The sequence below is a fragment of the Dipodomys ordii genome, unplaced genomic scaffold, assembly GCF_000151885.1.
Source record: "Dipodomys ordii isolate 6190 unplaced genomic scaffold, Dord_2.0 Scaffold5, whole genome shotgun sequence".
NCBI classification, from domain to species: Eukaryota; Metazoa; Chordata; class Mammalia; order Rodentia; family Heteromyidae; genus Dipodomys; species Dipodomys ordii.
Window position 1 is genome coordinate 20,564,746 of NW_012267221.1, and position 16,967 is coordinate 20,581,712.

General features: G+C 39.1%; 1 protein-coding gene across 2 annotated transcripts in view; it reads left to right on the top strand.

Annotated features, from left to right (window-relative positions):
* Ubr3 (ubiquitin protein ligase E3 component n-recognin 3 (putative)) overlaps window positions 1-16,967 on the top strand; it is a 162,347-nt gene that overhangs the window by 19,664 nt on the left and 125,716 nt on the right. For both annotated transcript variants that reach the window (XM_013029068.1, XM_013029061.1), the window contains exons 3-5: window positions 306-355; window positions 11,031-11,097; window positions 14,941-15,071. In XM_013029068.1, the coding sequence (XP_012884522.1) occupies window positions 306-355; window positions 11,031-11,097; window positions 14,941-15,071 (248 nt within the window). The remainder of the gene's footprint in view (window positions 1-305; window positions 356-11,030; window positions 11,098-14,940; window positions 15,072-16,967) is intronic.

The following is a 16,967-nucleotide window of genomic DNA, read 5'->3' on the forward strand; positions in this document are numbered from 1 at the left end:
TCCGGTCATGGGGCCTGAACTCTGGGCCTGGGTGCTGTCCCTCAGCTCTTCAGCTCAAGGCTAGCGCTCTACCACTTGAGCCACAGCACCACTTCCGATTTCTTTTCTTTTTTGCTTATGTGGTGCTGAGGAATGGAACCCAGGGCCTCATGCATGCAAGGCAAGCGCTCTACCACTGAGCCACCTTCCCAGCCCTTAAATGTAGAACTTTATAAGATGTGTTCATGTGACAAAAACCTAACTTTTTGATACTTGTTTATGTCAAATATGAGGGACTTTTTTTTTTCTCTCTCTCTCTTCCACAGGTTTTTCAGGTGCAACAGGAACATTGGGACAAGTAGATTCTTCAGATGAGGTAAGATTTAAAATGTAAAAAATAGAAACCTAAAGGTGTTACAATAAAAGAAAATGTGGTTATTGTGTAGTTTTAAGATCTCACTCTGAGGCTAAGAGTGGTTTCTAGGAAGCCTATATTTATAGTTAATGACCAGGACAGGCTTATGGCATGTTTTTCCTTCTTGTTTAAATTCATTTTTCTCTTAAAAATGGGAAATAGGAATTTGCCCTAGAAAACTACCCCAAATTTATGTAGTTTTTGTTTATACAATGAATTTATTTTATAAGTGTATTTCAGCATTGGGATTGAGCCTGGCTATTTTTGCTATGGGGATGGGGTGGGAGAACTTTTGAGTCTAAACTATCTACTCTTCAATAGAGGAATGATTTAATAAATTCATGTGTATTCAGAATATGAAGTAATATGGGGTTATTAAAAAAAAAACTTTAGCTGGCCACCAGTGGCTCATGCCACTCATTCCTAGTTACTCAGGAGGTGGAGATCTGAGGATCCTAGGTGGAAGCCATTGGGGAAGGAAAGTCTGTAATACAGATTTTTATGTCTTTTTTATTTTCTTTTTCTTTTTTTATATTAGTGGTAGAGCTTGAACTCAGGGCCTCAGTGTCATCCCTGAGCTTTTTCACTCAAGGCTAGCACTCTACCATTTTGAGTCACAGCTGTACTTCAGGTTTTCTGGTAGTTAGTTAGAGATAAGAGTCTCAAGGACTTTCCTGCTCAGGCTGGCTTTGAACCTTGATCTCAGATCTCAGTCTCCTGAGTAGTTAGTATCACAGGTATGAGCTGCCAATGCCCAGCAAGACTTTTATCTTTGATTAAAAGATGGAAGTAGAGCTGTAGCTCAAGTGGTTAGAGCTCTACCCTTGAGCATAAAAGTTTAGGGACAACAGTGCTCAGGCTTAGAGTTCAAGCCCCACAGGGATGGACCAAAAAATAAGTAAAAAATAAACTTTTTTTTTCTGGTCCTAGGGCTTGAACTCAGGACCCAGGTATTGTCCCTGAGCTTCTTTTGTTCAAGACTGGCACTCTACCACTTGAGACACAGTGTTATTTCCTGATTTTTCTGAGTTATTTATTGGAGATAAAAATTTCACAGACTTTTCTGCTAGTGCTGGCTTCAAACCATGATCCTTAGATCTCAGACTCCTGAGGAGGATTACAGGCATGAGCCACTGGGGCCCAGCTTCTAATATCTCTTTTTAAATCTTGTTCTTTCTCTTTTGTTCATCCCTCTTAGATATTGAGTTTCAGACTTCTTTATGTAATGAATTTTATGTAATTGTTCTTTAATTATGATTATCCTTCATGTGCTGTGATACTTTTTGATGGTGGAAACGTTACTGTATTTTAACCCCTCATCTCTTAATACACTATTCTTGTGACAGCATCTAAGAAGACTACTTTTAGAGTATGCATGTATAGGCATGTATACACATGTATGACCTTTAAATTGTAATTTTTTTTTTTCCTCAGCCGGGGGGCTTGAACTCTGGGCCTGGGCGCTGTCCCTCAGCTCTTCAGCTCAAGGCGAGCGCTCTACCACTTGAGCTACAGCGCCACTTCCGGTTTTCTGGTAGTTTATTGGAGATAGGAGTCTCACAGTCTCTCCTGCCCGGGCTGGCTTTGAACCGCGATCCTCAGATCTCAGCCTCCTGAGTAGCTAGGATTACAGGCGTGAGCCACCAGCGCCCAGCTAAATTGTAATTTATAATTAACTTAGTTTTTGAAAATACTTTTCTTTCTTTTTTTTGGTCCTGTCGTGGGGCCTGAACTCTGGGCCTGGGCTCTGTTCCTCAGCTCTTCAGCTCAAGGCTAACGCTCTACCACTTGAGCCTCTGCGCCACTTCCGGCTTTTTTCTTTTTGCTTATGTGGTGCTGAGGAATTGAACCCAGGGCCTCATGCATGCAAGGCAAGCGCTCTACCACTGAGCCACCTTCCCAGCCCCGAAAATACTTTTTATAGTTTACATACTTACCACATTTTTAATGAGATAAAAATGGGGTAATTTTGACATTTGAAAACTTAAGAATTTGAAGTATTGCCGGGCACTGGTGGCTCATGCCTGTAATCCTAGCTACTCAGGAGGCTGAGATCTGAGGATCGCGGTTCAAAGCCAGCCCGGGCAGGAGAGACTGTGAGACTCCTATCTCCAATAAACCATCAGAAAACCGGAAGTGGCGCTGTAGCTCAAGTGGTAGAGCGCTCGCTTTGAGCTGAAGAAGAGCTGAGGGACAGCGCCCAGGCCCAGAGTTCAAGCCCTACGACCGACAAAAAAAAAAAAAAAAGAATTTGAAGTATTTAGCTGGAAGTGAATAGAAGGAATATCTACTTTGCACTCTGTGTGTGTGTGTGTGTGCGTGCGTGTGCGTGCGGGTGTGTGTGTGTGTGTGTGTGTGTGTGTGTGTTTGACTGTCTTGAGGCTTGAAGTCAGTGCCTGATTGCTGTCCCTGAACTTTTGTGATAGAAGCTAGCACTCTACTACTTTAGTCCCAGCTCTACTTCCAGCTTTTTGGTGATTATTTGGAGATAAGAGTCTCACAGACTTTCTTGCCCAGGCTGGCTTTGAACTGCAATCCTCTCAGATCTCAGCCTCCTGAGTAGCTAGGATTATAGGTGTGAGCCACTGGCATCTGGCCACTTTGCTTTTTTGTTGAAGAGAATTATTAGAAATAATGTGGTTTTATTTTACTATGCAATTCTGTATTCCTCAAGGTGATGTAACATATATGTTATAAAGAACTTGAACTTTATTTTTCTTCTTTTTTTGTGCTGATACTAGGCCTGGAAGTCAGCACCTCATACTGTTGCTTTAGATTTTTAGCTCAAGGTTAGAGATCTACCACTAGAGCCACACATCCGCCGTTGGACTTTTGGTTAATTGGAGATAATATTCTCTTCAATTTGTCTGCCTGGGCTAGGTTATAACCATGGTTTTGAGATCTCAGCTTCTTAAGTACTCAAGATTATAGGTGCTGGTGGTTCACACCTATAATACTAGCTTCTCCTCTGTTTTCTCCCTCATAATGAGCTCAAATTGGATATTTGATTGGCTAATAGAGTGAGTAGCCTAAGGACAGAACCTGTAGAATCATTCCTGTGCTAGCCGTGGACATTTCATAGTGTCATTTCTATCTACTATGTCTTATTAGCTTTAAGTGGGTTATTAAGAGAGGATCACATTCAGTGGGAGGAGATAAAGATTTTTTTTTTAAGGCAGCTGTTTTAACAGTTGATTCAGGCTCTAATTCTTTTGCTTTTGTTCATATTTTTGTCCATTGTGGGGTTTGAACTCAGGGCTTGGACACTGTCCCTGAGCCTCTTTGTGCTCAAGGCTACAGCTCTACCACTTCAGCCATAGCACCACTTCTGGTTTTTGAGTGGTTAATTGGAGATAAGAGTCTCATAGGGACTTTTCTCCTGGGACTGGCTTCGATCTGTGGTCCTCATATTTTAGCCTCCTGAGTAGCTAGGATTACAGGTGTGAGCCACTGGCACATTTTTTTTAAATTTAATTTAATTTTATTTGTGAACATACTGTACAGAGGGGTTACAATTGCATGGGCAGGATAATGCGTACATTTCTTACCAAGCATTGCAGCCTCCTCCTTTGTTTACCCTTCCCATCCCTTCCCAGCCTCCCCCCCCCCCCACTGGCACATTTTTTAAATAGGGTTTTTCTTTTTACCCAGGTCAGCCTGAACCATGATGTTTCTATTTATGTTCTCCTTATACCCACGATAATAAGCATACCCTACCATGTACACCTTTTTATTGGTTGAAATGAGGTTTCATAGAATTATTTCCTTTGTTGGCCTGTAAGTGTGATCATCCTGACCTTTGCTTCCTGAATAGATTGGATTACAGATGCGAACTACTATATCTCTTAATGACATTTGAAATTTGTATTGCACTTTTATTCTTTTGAAAGCATTTTAACACCTATTACTTAAGATGATCAAGCAGAATCGATGAAGATGGAAATTTAGATGGAGGAAATAGATTAAGGGATAAGATAGTATAGCAGAGGAAGAATACCAAGAGATGTTCTAGAAAGAATAACTTTTATGACATTAAAAAAATTTCATTATGTCTTATAAAAGTATTTTCTTTCCTTCCTTCCTTCCTTCTTTTCTTTGTTTTGACAGTTGTGTTATATTAGAAAGTTAATGAAGAATTGGATAGTGGTTTGAAGATTAGAATTTCTCCACCTTTGCACTATTGGCTCATTAATATTATCAAGCCAACCTTTTTTTTATGATTTCATTTCTTTAATTCAACACACTGTACATAAAAGAGATAGCATCAGAAGAACCTCTTAGTTACTACATATATTTGTAATAACTGCAAAAAATTAAAACACATTTTATGGGCTTAGAGTATGTATATGCCTCATAGTATACACAGGGTTGGGGCCCAAGTTTGATTCCCAGCTATGCTCCTCCTCCAAACAACAACCCCCCCAAAAAAAATCCCTTACAATTTCAAATTGGAAGAGACTACATGAAACCAAATTCAGTCATTTTATATAAAAGATGAAGAAATATTTGAGCCTATTACAATGGCAAGATTTCTGTTTTTCAGTTTTATTTCAATGAGCCTTACATATTATAATCTACTTTAGAAATACTTTATTCATACAAGTTTTGTCAGGTATTTGTCTTCATGTCCCCAAAGAACAGAACATTATGTACTCAACAGTGCTATTTATACACATGGCATTCTTTATACTATTCTTATTCTTTGTGTAGCTCATATGAAATAAGAGGAGAAAATGTTGCTTGTGGTGTATGGAACCAGAACAAAACTGAAATTAAGGGCACACCTTAACTCCTTAACTTTCAGAAGGCTTTGTAAATTTAGCCTGTTTTTTGTTTTTTATTTTTGTTGGTCATGGGGCTTGAACTCTGGGCCTGGGCACTGTCCCTCAGCTCTTCAGCTCAAGGTGAGCATTCTACCACTTGAGCCACAGCACCACTCTCAGCTAGCCGCTGTTTTAAAGGTTATGACTATCAGATAATCCAATTCAAAATAAAACTATCGTCAGTATTATATATGTCGATCCCATTATATTTGCAAGTTTTTGAGGATTCTTTTTTTTTTTTTTATCCAGTCGTGGGCCTGAACTCTGGGCCTGGGCACTGTCCCTCAGCTCTTCAGCTCAAGGCTAGCGCTCTACCACTTGAGGCACAGTACCACTTCCGGCTTTTTTTTCTGCTTATGTGGTGCTGAGGACTAGAACCCAGGGCCTCATGCAAGGCAAGCGCTATACCACTGAGCCACCTTCCCAGCCCCCTTTTCAGAATTCTTTAGATAAAGCAAACTTTAAGGATATATTTTCTGTAAGCAATGTCTGTTCATTCATATGTAATAATTAGATGTCTCATCACTTTGATTTTAAGGAACCTCGCTGTTAAAATACATAAAATAATTTAAAATGCCTTTCCCCCCCTAGAAATGATGATCATATGAATGGTCATTGTGAAAAAAGGGGAAAAAAAAGAAAAAAGGGAAGACATTTGCATTCAGTCATACCATCTAGAGATAATTGTTATTAATTTTAGCTTGTACAAGTCTGGTCTTTTTTCCTAAATATCGTTTTTTTTTTGGGGGGGGTCCAGTTGTGGGGCCTGAACTCGGGGCCTGGACGCTGTCCCTCAGCTCTTCAGCTCAAGGCTAGCGCTCTCCACTTGAGCCACAGTGCCACTTCCGGCTTTTTTCTTTTTTCTTATGTGGTGCTGAGGACTAGAACCCAGGGCCTCATGCATACAAGGCAAGCGGTCTACCACTGAGCCACCTTCCCAGCCCCTCCTAAATATCCTTGTATAATTGAGAAATAATTATTGGCAGAATAAAATCTGTTACACTATAGATAGGCTCCGAACATACCATGGATAGTTAAAAATTAATTTGCCAAAACTAGTAGCAAAGTAGGATCATTAAAATTGAAAGTCAGAGTGGTCTTGTGGCTTAAGTGGCTAGGGACAGAGCTCAGGCCTTGAGTTCAAGCCCTAGGATTGGCAAAAACAAAAAGGAAATCAGAGATGGTTTTTAAAACAACAGACGAAAAAATAGTTTTACCTTTTGTGGATGTAAAGTTAAATTTTATTTATATCATGGGGGCTGAACTCAGCGTGGGCACTGTCCCTCAGCTTTTCAGCTCAAGGCTAGCATTCTACCATTTGAGCTACAACAGCCACTTCTGGTGCTGAGGAATGGAACCAGGGCCTCATGCATGCAAGGCAAGCACTCTATCACTGAGCCAACTTCCCAGTCCTAAATTTTAATTTTTTAATCAAATTATTATATTAATGGCAATGGAAGTGATGGGGAAATCATGAAATTTTACTGAGAAAGGCATTATAGAAATATCAAATATCTTTCTAGGGCAGGAATAAATTTTACAGCATTCCTGGACAATTGGTAAATCTCTCTGTAAACACTTCTGGTGGAACTGAGTTTATCTAGTTTATGAGGCAAGTTGTTCTTTTGCTTGATAGCTTTTTTTTTTTTTTACTTTTTTTTGTTGTTGCTTTGCTTGGTTGTGGGACTTGAACTCAGGTCTTTGGCGCTGTCTCTGAGCTCTTTTACTCAAGGCTAGCAGTTCTCTACCACTTTGAGCAACAGCTTCCACTTTTCTGGTTCTCTGATGATTAGTTAGAGAATAAGAGTCTTAGGGACTTTGCTGTCTGGGCTGGCTTATATATATACAGAATGGAATTCTATGCCTCCATCAGAAAGAATGACATTGCCCCATTTGTTAGGAAATGGAAAAACTTGGAACAATTATATTAAGTGAATTGCCATACTTAGATATCAGCCTCCTGAATACTAAGCTTATAGGCGTTAGCCACCAGTACTTGGCTTCTTTTTACTAATTAATTAATTAATTAATTATTTTGTTGGTCTTGGGGCTTGAACTCTGGGGCTGGGTGCTGTTCCTGAGCTCTTCAGCTCAAGGCTAGTGCTCTACCACTTGAGCCACAGCACCACTTATGGTTGGTGGTTAATGGAGATAAGACTCTCACGGCCTTTCCTGCCCAGGCTGGCTTTGGATTGAGATCCTTAGCTCTCAGCCTTCTGTGTGGTTAGGATTACAGGTGTGAGCCACTGGTACCTGGGTTCTTTTTTACAATTAATTAATGATCATTTTCTTAACATTTTGTGCTGGCACTGGGGTTTAAATACAGGGTACTGTCCCTTATTTTCTTTTTTTTTTTACTCAAGGCTGGTACTCTACCACTTGAGCCACAATTCTACTTGTGGCTTTCTGGTAGCTAATGGGAGATAAAAATTTCATGGATTTTCCTGCCCAGGCTGACTTTGACTGTGATCCTTAGAACTCAGCCTCCTGTAGTTAGGATTAAAGGTGTCTGTTGATAGTTTTTTTTTTTTCAAAGTGAAGTTCTTGATATTTTGTAAAATATTATAAATTTCACATTTCTTTCTCTAGAAAGATTTCTATTTTAGTTTCATACAACATTATCTCTTTAAATATTTTTATTATTTGGTATATTTTCTGTTTTATACACAGCTTTTTCTATTTTACTGTTAAGTAAATTCACTTTCTTTTAAAATTTACAGTCTGTTTCAGTGCATAATAATTAGACATCTTTCGATAAGCATAGTATGCTGTCATGCAGGACCAAGTTTATTTGATCTTTTTTGCTTTTTATTTTTGCAGAGCTGAGGATTGAACTCAGGGCCTTGGCACTGGCCAGACAAATGTTCATCTACTGAGCTAAATCTCTAACCCCAAGGACCAAGGGTTTTTTTGTTAGCCTTTAAGCTGCTTTTTTACTTTTTATTTTTTGGCCAGTCCTGGGGCTTGAACTCAGGGCCTTGGTGCTGTCCCTGAGCCTCTTTGTGCTTAAGTCTAGTACTTTACCACTTAAGCCATATTGCTACTTCAGCTTTTTCTGAGTAGTTTTTTTTTTTGGGTCCGGTTGTGGGGCCTGAACTCTGGGCCTGGGAGCTGTCCCTCAGCTCTTCAGCTCAAGGCTAGAACTCTACCACTTGAGCTACAGCGCCACTTCTGGCTTTTTCTTTTTGCTTATGTGGTGCTGAGGAATCGAACCCAGGGCCTCAGACATGCAAGGCAAGTGCTTTACCACTGAGCCACCTTCCCAGCCCTTTTCTGAGTAGTTTATTGGAGATAAGAATCTCATGGATTTTTCTGTCTGGACCTGGCTTTGAACAGCAGTCCTCAGATCTCAGCATCCCGAGTAGCTAGGATTACAGGTGTGAGCTACTGGTGACCAGTTAGCCACACTTTCTCCTCTGTCCCTTCCCACTCTGCTCTTCTCTTACTCTTTTCTCTTCCCCATCTCCCCTTCCTCCTTTCCCCTCTGATTTCTTTGTGTTAGAATGAGGGCTTGAACTCAGGGCCTCATGCCTTGTTTAGCTATTTTGTTCTTAACTAGGGCTCTACCACTTGAGCCTCCAGTGAAGCTTTTTTGTTTGTTAGTTGGAGATAGAGTCTCATGGATATATCTACTTGAGCTGACTTCTAATCGTGTGTGTGTGTGTGTGTGTGTGTGTGTGTCTTGGTTGGTTGTGGGGCTTGAATTCTTGGACTCGGCACTGCCCCTCAGCTCTTCAGCTCAAGACTAGCACTCTACCACTTGAGCCACAGCACCACTTCTGGTTTTCTGGTGGTTAATTGGAGATAAGAGTCTCACAGACTTTCTTGCCTGGGCTAGCTTTGAACCGCTCCTCAGATCTCAGCCTCCTGAGTAGCTAGGATTACAGGTGTAAGCCACCTGTGCCCAGCTGACTTCTAATTTGATCCTCAGATTTCAGCTTCCTGAGAAGCTAGTATAGGGTTGAGCCACCAATGCCTTACTATTACTAATTTTGTCTTCCTTTCCCCTTCCTCCTTCCTCTTCTTTTTGTGGTGCCAACTATAGAACCCAAGGTCTCCCTCATGCTACATAAGCACTCTACCACTGAACCACAGACCCTTACCCCCATCCTATGCCTTTCTTGGAATGAAGTTCCCCTCCTTTCTTGACTAATTCTGCTTAGCCTTTAAGAATATAAGTCCAGGAAATTCATAGAACTTCGATTTCCCTGTCACTTGACTAAGAATTCCTACAAAGAAGGAAGTTTATATTTGAAGTTCTATAATAATTCTAAAATAGGACATTTTGGTTGTTAGCTGAAATCTTAGTTTTTTTTCAAGTTGCCATTTTAAAAGTTATTTTTAAGTAATTGTAGAAAGGAGTTGCCATTTAACAAAGCAGTTTATGAATACAGTAAATCTTGATCAATCTCTGGTTCCTGTTTCATTCTCTTGAATTTTTCCAGGGGCAAATGAGAATTACAGAGGATGAGGAAAGTCTAGTTTGACTGTTAGTACTGCTGCCAGGTGGATGGCCATAGATGCCTGGCAAAGGTGGGAGTGGGGTGCCTTATTGACATGTTTGTTACTTAGGTAAGCAGTAGTTCTGGATACAGACCAAGAGAATTATTCCAATAGAACTGTAGCATGAAGCTGAGAGTTTTCTGTTTTGGAAATTTGATTTATTCTAATTAATTGATGTGTCTAGAAATTAATATTACAGTTGTAACCTGTCACTAACACTAGTGGTAGCACAACTGAGTATGTTAAAAAAAAAACCTATCATACATATAATACCAGTTGGCTCATAAGCATTTGAAAAATAGAGAAAAATGTCTGTATAACATGGAAATTGAGGGCTGGGAAGGTGGCTCAGTGGTAGAGCCCTTGCCTTGCATGCCTGAGGCCCTGGGTTTGATTCCCAGCACCACTTCCAACTTTTTTTTCTTTTTGCTTATGTGGTGCTGAGGAATCGAACCCAGGGCCTCATGCATGCAAGGCAAGTGCTCTACCACTGAGCCACCTTCCCAGCCCTCTCTCATAGTGTTATATCAGTTCTTATCCATAATATATAGTCTTAGAAATTTTTATTTTTTCTCCAAATATTTGTTTATTAAGATTAAGTGATTACATAAATTTCTCAGTACTGTGGCATAGTTATACTTAGCTAAATTCACAAATACCTTTTAACCTTCACAATGATAATCATCATTATCTTAATCTACAAAGCTTATGAATTCTATGAACTATTTCTACTAACTTGGTAGATATGTACATTTCTTTCTTTTTGCTGAGGGTCAGCTATTCCCTCTTTCTCTTCATTCCCGCCCTCCCATAACCACAATTGAGTTGCTTAGTTCACTTTCATCCTCAGATCTCAGCCTCCTGAGTAGCTAGGATTACAGGCGTGAGCCAGTGGCACCCGGCTCATTTTTACTTCTTGAACTTTTTTTGTGTCAGACTTCAGAAGTTCTTCTGTTTGTTGCTGTTAATGTCTTTTCCTCTTCTGTCCTTTTTGTGATAAACTTTCTGTCATCCCCATTTGCGTCTTTGTGCCTTTAATGTTATGAAAATAAGGTTAGGAAAATTTTCATTTTGGGATGCCTAAGAGTCTTTCTTGAGAATTATAGTTTAAGTGTTCTTGTAATTGAATACTGAGGATATTTAGCTATATATTTTAATAAAAATTAGTACTAAGATTTACTTTTTGTTACAGTAGATAAATAAGAATGAAACATTGATTAATAGTATGTGAATGTGCTGTATTTATATTCATGTTAATGGTATAAATGTATGAATGTGACTGTTATAATGCTGATTTTATTTTCCTTCAGGAGGATCAGGATGGGAGTCAAGGGCTAGGGAAGAGAAAGAGGGTAAAACTAAGCAGTGGCACCAAAGGTATTTCTATTTATTTATTTTTACTTGAACAAAATACTTCATTAAAAAAAAAAGAATCACTAAGAAAACCAAATTAGTTATAGTGACATTAAAGCTTTTGGGAGTGTTAATGTTACTAGAAGTATGCAATGTCAAGAAAGTGTTGGTGGGAAGTTGTAGGTAGTTGTAGATACCTTAGAAATAAGTAAAACTAATGGGATTTTGTTCATTTTACTCATAATAAAATGTGCGTTATTTGAGCCAATAAGTCTTATTTTTGATTGCTTGATTTGGCTAGTATTTCTTGTGTAGACTTTTAATTTGATTTACTTCAATTATTTTTGGTATGCAATTTCTAGAGTAAAAAAGGAGGAATAAGGGCAGAAATGCGGGGTACAGAAAACCAATGGGAATGATTGAATAGAACCTAACACATAATAAGGGTTCATGAAGTACTCATACATGTTTAATCAAAGTAAATAAATAGTTGTGACATTAGTAATAATAGTAATTTTTATTGACTCTCTTATATGTGCTGACATAATAATAGCATTAATTTAACTTCTAAAGTAACTGTATGCAGCAGGTTTTATTATTATTACTTTTAATTATAAGTGAGAAAATGAAAAGGGATGTTAGAGACCATAATTAATGAAAATTAGATCCTTAATTCAAATCTCAAAGTCTAAGCTTTTAACCACTATGTTTTTTGGACCTGCACTTAAAACTTTCCTGGAGTACTTCTTAAAGTTGGAGAACTTCTTACAGGCTTAGGTTCTTTGTTATAAATTTCAAAGCATTGTTGGGAACCAGTGGCTCACACCTGTAATCCTAGCTACTCAGGAGGCTGAGATCTGAGCATTGCAGTTCAAAGCAAGCCGGGAAGAAAAGTCCATGAGACTTTTATCTCCTATTAACTACTAGAAAACTGGAAGTGGTGCGGTGGCTCAAATGGTAGAGCACTTGATTTGAGCTGAGGAGCTCAGGGACAGCGCTCAGGCCCAGAGTTCAAGCCCCACAACCCACTTAAAAAAAAAAAAATCAGCCGGGCGCTGGTGGCTCACGCCTGTAATCCTAGCTACTCAGGAGGCTGAGATCTGAGGATCGCGGTTCAAAGCCAGCCCGGGCAGGAAAGACCGTGAGACTCCTATCTCCAATAAAACCACCAGAAAACCGGAAGTGGTGCTGTAGCTCAAGTGGTAGAGCGCTTGCCTTGAGCTGAAGAGCTGAGGGACAGTACCCAGGCCCAGAGTTCAAGCCCCACGACCGACAAAAAAAAAAAAAAAATCAAAATCTTAATGTGGTCTGTATTTTGGGCATTCAAAGATTAAAATATTAGCTTACTAGAGAAAAGTCTTACTTGTTGCTGAGTAAGTCTGTCATCTGGCATATTTCAAACTATCTGGAACAATAGGACATGCAGACTTTCTAAGTCTGTTTTTTGTTACTTATGTTGCTATCTTTACCTACTGGGCTGCTAGCAGAGTATCAGTCCTGAGGTTCAGTATACAGTCAGGCATGGGTTTCTCTTCTTCCTGGCTCAGCAGAAAATCTGTGACTCCTGAATGACATTAGAACCTCATGTAGCTGCTTGACCCTTGATTTACCAGAATTGCCATGTGTTTATCTTAGGCTATGTGACATGTCTGAGTTAGAACATATTCTTTTTGTTGTTGTTGTTGTTGGTTGTGGGGCCTGAACTCTGGGCCTGGCCACTGTCCTTCAGCTCAAGGCTAGTGCTCTACCACTTGAGCCTCAGCCCCACTTCTGGCCTTTTCTGTTTATGTGGTGCTGAGGAATCGAACCCAGGGTCTTGTGCATGTGAAGCAAACCCTCTACCACTGAGCCACCTTCCCAGCCCATGAACATATTCTTGAATTTAAGCTTTTTAGATGCCCATAAATTACTGCTGTAGTTTTTTTTTTTTTTTTTTTTGCTTGATTACACTCTAGCTAAGGGTACTTTTCATGAAGACGTTAAAGTTTGTTTTCATTAATACTTGATTTTTTTTCCACATGTGAGTTTGGATTGAAATGCCTTCTCTTAATTCCTCTAGCAGTATAAGACTTGATTAACTAGGATTTTTGGTTTAAGTATTATATGTGCAAAACATGGTCTTTTGATTTGAAACCCATGGTGTTTTAAAATGTCACTATTGCTTTTGAAGATACCTGAATATTAAGAAGAAATATAAATTCATTGTTGTTGTTGGTTGTGGGGCTTGAACTCAGGGCCTGGGTGCTGTTGCTGAGCCTCTTTCACTGCTGAGTGCTCTATTACTTTGAGCAACATTGTCACTTCTGGTTTTTGAGTGGTTAATTGGAGAGAAGGGTTTTATGGGAACTTTTCTGCCTGGGCTTTGAACTGCGATCCTCAGATCTCAGCTTCCTGAGTAGCTAGGATTACAGGTGTGAGCCACCAGTGCCCAGCTGAGATATAGTTTTTATAAGATTTGGGTCAACAGTTTGAAAAGAACATGTGTAAAGCCGGGCGCTGGTGGCTCACGCCTGTAATCCTAGCTACTCAGGAGGCTGAGATCTGAGGATCACGGTTCAAAGCCAGCCCGGGCAGGAGAGACTGTGAGACTCTATCTCCAATAAACCACCAGAAAACCGGAAGTGGCGCTGTAGCTCAAGTGTTAGAGCGCTCGCCTTGAGCTGAAGAGCTGAGGGACAGCGCCCAGGCCCAGAGTTCAAGCCCCACGACCGACAAAAAAAAAAAAAAAAAAAAAGAACATGTGTAATGAAAGGCAAAAGGGCTGGGTGTCATGCTACAGACCTAAATGATAGGCCAAGATTTTTGAGCTATTGAGATAACAGAGCTTAGAATTTGCTAAGTCTTTGCCTTAATCATGCATTTGCACAGCATAGTTACTCTTCAAAAATCTCTTTTTACAGTTTGATTTAAGGCAGTTTACATAAAGGTATATGTACACATAGCTAATTGAAGCATTTCTTATCACAATTTCACAATATTACCCCCAAAATAGGCCTTAAATGCTTGGGAGGCTGATACCACCTATATAAGAAAGACAATGAAAAGCACAAACTCAAATATATCCCCAACTCTACAGAGCTTCACCTTATATAGTTCTTTACCTAGATGGAAAATATGCACCAAAAAACTGCCCCCACTTCCCCTTTAAATTGTATCTGATTATACAATCAAATTCATGTCTTGTATTTTAATAAAAATGTCTGTATTTCAAAAAAAAAAAGACAATGTCTGTATTTCAAAAAAAAAAAGACAATGAAGACATTGCTTTTTTCCTTCCTGAAAGTAAAAAGATTAAACTCTATGTAAAAACAGCTATTCTCATTTTAAAAGAAGCAACAGCCTTTTTGGTATATTTTGATTGCTCTATTGTCTTAAGGTTAATGTTTCTTTCCTCTCATATATGTTGATTAATAATAATGGTGGGTCCTAGCTTTTTGGCAATGCAGGTTAGCAGAGACCTGGGTTTTAAGATTAATAGCATTAGGTTTTTTTTTTTTTTTTGGGTCTGGTTGTGGGGCCCAAAAAAAAAATTCCTAACAGGGGCTGGAAGGTGGCTCAGTGGTAGATCGCGTGCCTTGCATGCATAAGGCCCTGGGTTTGATTTTGAATCTTAGAAATTTTCTGTAAGTGGCTTATATTTCAGGGTAACTAGTACTTTTAAATAACTACATTAAAATACAAGAGTTAGGTATTTTGTTATATACTGTGCAAATTGTAGAACTGTAGCCTGTTGGTATTACCATTGTATTACTTAAAGATTATTCTTTAGTTTTAGATACTTTTAGGTGTTTGCTTGGTAATTATAGTATGGTTTGATGTGACGAGTAACTTAAATCATTAAGTGATAATTTTCTTTTTCATGTGCAGATCAATCCATAATGGATATTTTGAAACATAAAAGTTTTCTTGAAGAACTGTTGTTTTGGACAGTTAAGTATGAATTTCCCCAGAAGATGGTAACGTTCTTACTTAACATGCTTCCAGATCAAGAATATAAGGTATCTATGGGCTGGGAAGGTGACTCAGTGGTAGAGCGCTTGCCTTGCATGCATGAGGCCCTGGGTTCGATTCCTCAGCACCACATAAGCAGAAAAAAAAGCCAGAAGTGGCACTGTGGCTCAAGTGGTAGAGTGCTAGCCTTGAGCTGAAGAGCTGAGGGACAGCGCCCAGGCCCAGAGTTCAGGCCCACGACCGGACCCAAAAAAAAGAATATAAGGTATCTATATTTTTGTCTAAACTTTACTTTGGTTTATTATTAAATATTTCTCTAAAAATTTATTTCTGATGGATGAAAAAGTATAGCAGAGGAGCCCATCAGCTGCACTGGACATTGATGAAAGTGAACTAAGCAACTCAATTGTGGTTATGGGAGGGCGGGAATGAAGAGAAAGAGGGAATAGCTGACCCTCAGCAAAAAGAAAGAAATGTACATATCTACCAAGTTAGTAGAAATAGTTCATAGAATTCATAAGCTTTGTAGATTAAGATAATGATGATTATCATTGTGAAGGTTAAAAGGTATTTGTGAATTTAGCTAAGTATAACTATGCCACAGTACTGAGAAATTTATGTAATCACTTAATCTTAATAAACAAATATTTGGAGAAAAAATAAAAATTTCTAAGACTATATATTATGGATAAGAACTGATATAACACTATGAGAGAGGGCTGGGAAGGTGGCTCAGTGGTAGAGCACTTGCCTTGCATGCTTGAGGCCCTGGGTTCGATTCCTCAGCACCACATAAGCAAAAAGAAAAAAAAGTTGGAAGTGTTGCTGTGGCTCAAGTGGTAGAGTGCTAGTCTTGAGCTGAAGAGCTGAGGGACAGTGCCCAGGCCCAGAGTTCAGGCCCCACAACCGGACCCAAAAAACAAACAAACAAAAACTATGAGAGAGCATTGTTTTCTTTTCTTGATAACACAGAGGCTTCACACAAATTGCAGAACAAAGCTTTATGAAGCAGCAGTCAGCAAAATCCCAGGGACAATAGTCTAAAGGAAATAATGGGGGAAAAGCAATTGCAAAACAAGACAATTGGAAATTATTTAAATCCTTTTGAGAGTTATAAAGTGCTATGATAACATTTTGTTGGGCAACCGAATTTGGATTGTGGACTTAGTATGGGGACAATAAGATGTTAGTAGATACTGGCCATAGCAATGAATTGAATCAAGTACAGTTGTAGGTAGGTGAAGTTTATACTCTCAGAGGGTGTGGACTCACCTTTAAAAAACATGGTTATTTATGGCAAAGTGACACACCTTAGTGTATGAGAAGAACAGAGCATGTTTTAGTTCTTAGGGTATAGGTTAAGACAGATACTAATTGTACCATTGTGTGTCTTTATACCTGTTAAAAATTATAACGGCGAAAACACATGTTACATAAAAAGGAAATAAAGTAAATGTAATTGTACTAGAGATTATTAGTGTTTCAGATCAACTAGATATTATTTCTTGGTAGTAATTACACTGACTCACTTATTTAGAAATATTAAATCAATCATCTATGATGATTTGTAATTGATACTTTAGATTTTGTAATTATGAAAGATACTTATTTTGGCATTAGATAAAATTGTGAGCAAAATTACTGAGTTTTGATACTTAAAACTAGTGCTCTATTACTTGAGCCACAGCTCCACTTCTGGCTTTTTGATGGTTAATTGGTGATAAAAGTCTTAAGGACTTTGCTCCCTGGGCTGGGTTTGAATGGTAGTCCTCAGATCTCAACCTTGTGAGTTGCTAGGATTATAGGTGTTGGCCTTCCTTCCTTCCTTCCCTCCCCCCTCCCTCCCTCTCTCCCTCCCTCCCTCCCTCTCTTCCTCCTTCCCTCCCCCCTTTTTTCTTTCCTTCCTTCCTTCCTTCCTTCCTTCCTTTCTTTCTTTCTTTCTT